Source organism: Adiantum capillus-veneris, chromosome 2 (genome assembly GCF_014529385.1).
Source record: "Adiantum capillus-veneris isolate H3 chromosome 2, ASM1452938v2, whole genome shotgun sequence".
Classification (NCBI taxonomy): Eukaryota; Viridiplantae; Streptophyta; class Polypodiopsida; order Polypodiales; family Pteridaceae; genus Adiantum; species Adiantum capillus-veneris.
The window spans coordinates 165,178,531-165,186,964 of NC_140932.1; the positions used below are offsets into that span (position 1 = coordinate 165,178,531).

The 8,434-nt window shown below is 43.3% G+C and overlaps 1 protein-coding gene across 1 annotated transcript; it reads right to left on the reverse strand.

The window, feature by feature from the left end:
* Positions 1–2,611: 2,611 nt before the first annotated feature.
* LOC147463999 (cytokinin hydroxylase-like) lies at positions 2,612–3,408 on the reverse strand. Its single transcript, XM_086529915.1, has 2 exons — positions 3,183–3,408; positions 2,612–2,838 (listed from the first exon to the last, which is right to left on the reverse strand). Exons 1-2 carry the CDS (start codon positions 3,346–3,348, stop codon positions 2,612–2,614), a joined length of 393 nt encoding a protein of 130 aa, XP_086386041.1. The 5' UTR covers positions 3,349–3,408.
* Positions 3,409–8,434: the final 5,026 nt, after the last annotated feature.

Below are 8,434 nucleotides of genomic sequence, written 5' to 3' on the forward strand. Positions count from 1 at the left end.
AGATGTAGAATATCATGGCCAACTCTATACATTAAAGTTCCTTGCTCTTATTGCATCACTCATATGTTAGTTATAGGAATTTTCAACTAAATCAATGTAGACACATATAGAAGGCCATAATTTACTAGGCAAAGGAATCTACAATAAATAGTAGGGCCCCCAATTTATTTTAAATAAAAAATGAATTAAATTATGGCCTTAAGGAAGGGTTTAGGGAAGGATCTCTTTAAAGCTTGTTGGATAGATCTTTGCTATCTTGAGTGAGAAAGATATAGCCTCGAGTTTTTGACGTACTAAGATCAATTTCTTGACCCCAGGGTCTATTCCCCATAGAATTACCACTTACATGTGCTCCTTGTCACACATCTTCATTAAGTGAAGCTTCAAGACACTAAGCACCATGAGAAAGAAGGCCTCTTCTTCTGCCTTCCTCACCACTGCCTCATGAACATCTCTAATTGAGCTCCATTGTAGACCGCATGCTTTATGATGTTGTTGCTAGTGGTGGTGCAGAGTAGGGATTCAAATTCACGTAATCACATGTTTTTTAATATGATCACAATGTTACTTAACAAAATTCTCAATTCACAACTCTTCACATACACAGAAAATGTCCATGTGACTTGAAGGCTACTAGATGGTCGGCTCATTTTTGCCCAGCGGGCAACAGCCTAGCCCTTTGAGGCCCTCCGGAGCAACATGAGTTGCCCTTCGAGAAGCATCAAGGTCCCTTTGGGCAACATTAATACCCGACAAAAGTGATATGTAGGCCAAAAAAAAATAAAAAAATAATCATTAAATTGTTGTAATGATGAGGGCTGCTCCCTTCCAACAATACAAATGAGTCCCAAGAACTTACACCACATAAACCATCCACGAGGATGCTTCCTACCCAAACCAGTTTCCAAGTGAATAGACACCCAAGGGAGGTAACTAGTCATAAAATACAACTACGCTGGTGTAGTGATGAGGAGCGCACCATTTCAACAATAAAAATGAGCCCCATGCACTCACACCGCCTAAACTCTCCACGAGAATACTTCCTACCCAAACTGGCTTCCAAGTGGATAGACAACCAAGGAAGGTAACTATTGTTAAGTATGGAGCCTGATTTACCCTTGTAATTTTCTGTGGTAAACGCGCACATGTGTAAGGCCCCCATTATGAGGAGAAGCCATCGTGCGTGAAGGAAAATCACTCACCGGAAACCAAAATTTTCACGGACAAGAATCAGGGGCAACTTTAGAGGCCTCAGGGGCGGAGGCCCCCGAGACTTTTTTTTTTCGCCGGAATATTATGGCCGGACGGTGGCCGGAAAGTGGTCGGAAGTCAATGGCCGGTGGCCGTGGCCGGATTCAACGGCCAGTGGCCGAATTCAAAAGCGGACTTGTCTTCTCAAGGGCGGCCACACATGGGTGGATTGGAAGGTCCGATTTGGACTTATTCGCACAAGAGCGGCTACACATGGCTGTCACTCATAAGAGAGGGCAGCCCTTTTGGCCTATAAAAGGAGGCCATTTCTACACACATTTCATAGTGTGAAGTTGATGCAACAAGGTGAGCGTGAGGTGGTGAGAGTGAAGCAAGGCGGGAGCTCTATCAAGGGTTTAATCCCTTTGTAAACTACTTCTTCTTTTGAAGTGCTAAAGCCATTGAGTGGCTGCTTTCCCGTGGACGTAGCCCACATTGGGTGAACCACGTATATCGTGTGTACTCTCTCTCTCTCTCTCTCTACTCTATAATCTCTTGTGTGTGAAATCTATCTCTCTCCATTAAGTAATCTACTCAAAAATTTATTTAGCTACGTCTTATTTCCTAACAACTATAAGTGGGCGTTTTTATAGGGAAAAAAGGTGCAAAAAGTTTACATGATAAAGCTCAAGCATAAACCTCAAGTTTTAGCTCTAGTGAGGACTCTAGAGAGTGCGCCAAAAGGGGTGTTTGAGAGGATGGGCCATTGTTTATATAGGCCCCTTCAAACTTGGCGGCGCGCTCTCTAAAAATTTGGAGGAAATTTTGAGCCCACTGGGCTGCGAAGGGGTCCCGCTGGGCAAATCAAATATCCCGTCAGGCAAACAGGAACTCTTAGTTTCAACAGGTCAATGTGAGTTTGGTGTTATTTACACTCCAATGGGATGTTAATGCAATGAGTTATTACCACTTCACACTTCACATGAAGACGTAATTGAAATCCCTATGCAAAGTCATGACCTTCAAACCATGAGTCCTAGTTATGGTCTTCGAACCATGAGCCTAGAGAATCTTTGAAGAATCTTTGCAAAGTAATGACCTTCGAACCATGAGCCTTAGTTATGGTCTTCAAACCATGAGCCCTGGAGAATCTTTGAAGAACTTGAAGTATTTATTGCAATGTAGAGATATTAGGTACTGAGATAATAGTAGTAATACATAGCACTCGCAAGAGCACGATATGGAGGGACCTCACGGTACGTGTGAAGAAACTCAGTGGATCGTGATGAGGGAGCTTATATGCACATACCGATATGAGAGAGAGAGAGAGAGAGAGAGAGAGAGAGAGAGAGAGAGAGAGAGAGACTTGTAGATCAAGAACTAGTAGTGCTACCAGGATTATCAGTGCTAAAAGAAATGTTTAGTAGTTACGAGTTCTCCACATGGAATGCCGGTCGTTGATGATTGTCACCGTTTGTCCCTTCCCAATGAAGTGCATCACCCCTTCTTGTTGTAGCCGTGACCGCCCCAGTGAGTAGCACATGTTGTTGCTAGACGTAGATATATAGCTCCTCAAGCTCTTGATATGTTCCAAGTCGTATATAGCTAGCCGAGGCTCAATGCCCCACCAGAACACAAAGCTCTTACCTTGTTACAATACACAGGTCAGTTAGAATATATAAGAGTCTATATGAGAGAGAATGAGAGGAGAGAGAGAGAGAGAGAGAGAGAGAGAGAGAAGATGGTTTGCTAATATGAAAAAAATGAGAACATGGTAGCCTAAAGACAAAGAACTTTTAAGTACTTGAGAGAGAGAGAGAGAGAGAGAGAGAGGAGAGAATTGTCAACTCAAGACAAAGAAATACTCTTTTGGCATCATTACACAAGATAATAACATAATGTGTGTGTGTGTGTGTGTGTGTGAGAGAGAGGAGAGAGAGAGAGTACTCTCAATAAAGTTATTAGCTATAAATACAAAACAAAGAGTGTACCATAGGTTTGGGACCACTGCACATAATCAGGCATGAGACGAGGTACAATGTCGTGGGAAAGACTTTGCATGTCATGGAGCATGGCCTCCTTACGAAGATTGTTGCGCTCTTGAAGGTTTCCGCCAAAGAAGCTGGGCGATGGTCCACTGATTCCTTGCCTGCGCATCCAGCACCTGATCTTCCAAGGCCTCGACCAGTGGACGTGCAGGAACACCCACAATTGGTGGCATGCAGCAATAATAAGTAGCAAGAGGCACCAACCCCCACTACTAGAGTGCTCATCCTCATCAAATTTTGCAGCTTATAATCTCCCCCAACTAGGCCCTCTCCTTAGTATCTCACTCCCCTTCCTTGCTTAGAACGTGGCCATCCTCACCCCCTTCATATATTAGTTCCTGAAGAGCCGACTAACTAGCTGGCATGGATTCCTTGACGTTTGATCACCTGCCAACAATAGCTTACTATTTTAGTAAATATACTAGACGTAGAGAATCTGTTCTTTAGTCGTAGAAATAATTGTGAGCTTGTTAGTCTTTGACTTTAAAAACAATGTGTAACCAGCTAAGCTTGAGTTTGTTTTTTTTCCCCTCAGTAAGTAACCTGACAAATACCACAAGAAGTTTTGGACAAATTCTTGAATAATTCCCACATTCTAACCTACCTCAACATCATGAGCTTCTGTGAGGGAGGCACTGCATACCTAGCGAGGTACGATTGGGGGAAGGGGATCACCGCCTGCCCGTTGGGGGCCGACGGTCCCCGCCCCAATCGTACCTAGCTAGGTATGCACCACCGGGCCGGCGGTCCCCTGCCCCCAATCATACCTAGCTAGGTATGTAGTCCCTCTCGAGCAGAAGCTCATGATGTTATGTAGTGTATGAAAAAACACTGAAGAAAATTTAGTTTTCGTAATTTCCAAATCTGCTTGTGTATATACCGAGGCAAAGCTGACATTGTTAAAGAGGCATACACAATACAAGAAAGTTAAGAGGAGATGACCTTTTTCTTATTGCATACACGTACAACACAGGTAAAATCATTATTGACTCTTTCACAAAGCATGAAGAGCTAGCGCATATATATATATATATAGCATGCAATTACATTTTGTAAAGCCCTAGCGAGAGCTAGTGGTCCCCAACTATAGGTTTGCATGATGGATTGAGACACATATCCTATCAAGTGACTCGGAAACACCCCTCTACTACTACTCCTCCCCTAACGCGAATGGAAGGATTGTGGAGACTACTATTGAAGCTATGAAAGGTTCCGCCGTGTTTTTGAAGGAGGATTTGACGTGGCAAGCTTCGCAGAAATTATACAGGAAAGCAAAGTTCTAATATGGGCACTCGGGCGCAAGCATCACTCGGAGGATTGGTCTAGGACTACTTGTGCCTTGTTGTCAGCAGACGGAATACCAGGGACGGCGGCAAACCTTGGCCATCGGTAGGAGTGGCTGCCCTAATAGCCGTTGTAATTAGGATTCCTGGATGTTGTCATGGCTTAACATGAGCATGACAAAACCTTGTAACTTTTTCGGCTGTTCAATATAATTCACTCACAATTGTGAGTTAAAAAAAAAAAAAAGAGTATATTGTTACTCTTTGAAGGATGGAAACATGTATTGTTACTTTACTCCCTGTAAAGCCGGACTATGCGATGTCTGTTGCATCCATGTCTCGATACGAGCATGTATTTTATGTGACTCTTTTGGTATTCTGTGAGTTTTGCAAAAAAAGAGGGAAAAATATATCATTGCACCTAAAAAGGAACAATGAATTTCATGGTTAATCTGGTTAATTTTTTATTATTGTATGGAATTTTTTTATAGTGATTGCAAGGTTTTTTTGCTACGTAAGCACTCGTTGTATGTAAAGATCTAGGTCGTGTGGGTTAATTAGGCTATCTCGTTATCCTTCATTTGATACAGAAGGGAGTCTAATCTATTTTTACCTTTTTTTTATGTTCTTTTGCACATGACAGAGAAGTTGGGAGGGGGCCGTCTAATCCCTCGGACTGTCTATTAACGAAGAATGGATGGAGATGTGGGTTTAGGATAAGGTTGCGGTGAATTTAGATTAAGATGAGTAGTAATAAGGATGTGTGTTGGGGGATTTGTCGGTGAATTGGATATTTACTTTCAAGAAAGAAAGCTCTACACTTTCTTTAAGAAAGGTAAGTACACAACAGCCTTCCCGCTTGCATTCCATATTGTACGTGACCCCTTGTCATTTCATGACCCTTTTTTGCTTATGCTAGCTCACTTGTAGTACCAAAGAATATCCTCGGTGCTTTGATACGTGGGATTGGAGAGCTCTTCCTCTTATTGTGGAAGGTGAAGGTTGCACTTCCATGCGAGCTATATTAAAGAGTAAGGTGAGACAAAATTCTTTACCAAACAAGGAAAACTTTTGAGCACATTATGTGGGTCCTCCATATGTACTAGATTGCAATGCTGGCCTTTTGCTTTTACATTAATTGGAGCACCCTTGTATGCTCCGTTCTAAGCTATGTAGTATATGCATGACTCCATACATATATATATGTATGTCGGGTGGTGTCCAACTATTACAGCTTTCTCCCATCTAACTATTACAGTATGCATGACTCACACACACACACACACACACACACACACATATATATTTATATATATATATATATATATATGTCGGTGTCCAACTATTACAGCTTTCTCCCATCCAACTATTACAACTATTACAGTATGCATGACTCCATACACACACACATACCATGTACTTTCCTTTCGCTTGGTGTGCCATTTTTGTTGTTGTGCATATTATAACTGCCACCTTCTTAACCATATTCTTTGTAAAGATTGACACCTATCTTGTTTTTTTGGGCCCATGCTCATACTTGACTAAGACTATGGTAGGGATTATTAGTGCTATTATAGGAGATGTTTTTGTTAGTGGGATTGCAAGATGTGGAGAGAGAGGATGCTCATGACATAGACCTAGGGAAAGCGAGATTTTCAAGAGGGTATAAGGTTGCTCAAAATTCATGGGAAAGATATGACATTGCATTGAATTCACGGGGTGTATGAGGTAGGAGGCTGCATGTTGTAGAGAAGCTATGGAGAGTAGGGAAGCTCGAAGAGAGAGGTGACATGTTTTGTAGCTTTTCTACAACATTGCCACAACGATTGCCCGTATCTGTTTCAAGGCCATGCTCGAATGGGCTAGTTGAAAGGAGTAGGAGGGGGAGTTCTACCTTTGTTGGTATGTATTTAGGGTAAGGCGTGTGGTACTTAGACTCTTCGAACTTGAAGTGCGCGTATAGTGCAGAGTTGATTTGACTCTTCTTCATTGCCCCATTGCCTTGCCTCACATCAAAAGAAAGTGGAGCGGAGGCGAATATCTGCAATAGTGCGTATCGCCAACAAGGGATATGCTTGAGGATATAACGATGAGTGCGTTTCCTCTTTGGCAAAGAATTGACACAACACCTATTTATATACATGAGTAGGAGTTGATTGTGGATGGTAGTTAGAGCTAGCTAGGGCTCAAACGTAGGAGGTGATTGAGGAGAAAATGATGGACCTAAATTAGGTGAGGAGTGAGGTGGAGTGCACTCCCACTTATGATTTTAACATCCCCCCTTAAGTGGGAAAATATGCCAATCAAAGAAAAATAAGATGTGTGAGGAGAGATCCCCCGTGGAGATTACATTCAAGAGAGGAGACCAAGCATCTGACATGATGCATAAAACTTGGCTTGATCAGTAGTCTTGGTGAGACAATCAGCCAATTATCTGATGTAGGAGACTAGGAGTGTAGCTGAGAGAAATGAAACCATGCTCCACCAATTCCTTCAAAGCATGATAGGCAATGCAGATGTGCCGCATTTTTTAGGTGAGCTGAGGAGCAAAAACCAAGTCAATAGCTGATTGGTCGCAATAGAGGGAAATAGGGCTCCGATCCATGGGGATGAAGTTGCAAGGGGAGAAGTACCGGAGTCAAGGTTTGAGGCTTGACTTCAGAGAGGGTGGGGCGAGTGAAGTTGTTGGGAGTAAGAGCAACTGAAGGTGGAGGGGAGAGTGCATCTTGAATGTGTGTGGGCGGCTAAGATGATGAATACGTTGTGAGGGAGAGGGGGAGGAGGGAGCTGGGCTGCGAGCCATAATGTGTGAATGGTCAAGGAGAACGGCAGCAAGGGGTGTGGCAATCACGGCGATGGTATGTGCAAAGATGAGTAGTAGAGTGGTTTGATATAGGCATTGTTGAGGCTACAAGGAGGGAAGCATGATTGCAGGGAAGGTTGGGTGAGTAGCAACTGATTTTACGTGAGGAGATTGAGCCATAATTTAAGTGATGACATGGCTTTGAAAGGGGGCTTGATAGAGTTGATTGAGCCATAACTTGGGTGGAAGGTAAAGGAGCAAATGAGGTGACATGGGTGAGGGAATTGCAACCGAGATTGAGGGAACAGAAAGAGAATCCTCATGTGCAGCAGGGGAAATCACAGCTAGAAGTGAGGGAGCAGGGAGCGCATCTACACAAACAGGGCAATAGCAGGTGAATGGGCAGCCATGAGGTTCTCGGAAGAAGCTGGTGTAGGCGAGCGAGGAGATGTGGATAAAGAGGAAGTATTAGAACCCTAGGAGGAGGAAGCACCTCGTAGTGGGGAGATTGGGGAGAGCAGGTGTGGGCAGGTCGGCTGTTGAAGGAAATGGTGCATGTGTCGATGTAGAGGGAGGGGTGGAGGTAGGAGAAGAAGCTCTTCAAAGAGGACGACAGAATGACTATAGAGAAAAGTGTTGGTACCTGGATTCAAAAGCTTGTAAGATTTTATGCCAATGGGGTCATCATAGCCGACAAAGATGTGGCGAGTACTCCGAGGTGCCAACTAATTAATTAGAGGGCGGATGGATGTCAAAGGCATATGCAAGGCACCCGAAGATACGTAAGTAACAAAGAGTGGGTGGAGCATCAAACCAATGAGCATAGGGTGTATCACCTTAAAGTGCACAGTTGTAGCTGTGATTTTGAAGATAGCAAGTCATAGAAATTGCCTCTTCCCAGTATATGGGAGACAATTGCGCTTGAGCAAGCATGGTGCGAGCAGCATTGAGCAAAGTGAAATTTAACGCTCTATGATGCCATTTTGTTGCGGGTGGTTGGGGATGCTAAAATCATAAAGTATGCCACTTGTGTGCCAAAAATTGGGGAAAGCATTGGAAGTGTACCCACCACCTTGGTCGAAGTGAAATCGTTGAATGAGTAGTATAGT

Coding starts and splice junctions, on each gene's coding strand:
- LOC147463999 (XM_086529915.1), bottom strand. CDS start 3,348: ATGCGCAGGCAAGGAATCAGTGGACCATCGCCCAGCTTCTTTGGCGGA. Junction 2,839..3,182: donor GCAGTGGTCCCAAACCTATG/GTACACTCTTTG, acceptor TATTGTAACAAG/GTAAGAGCTTTGTGTTCTGG.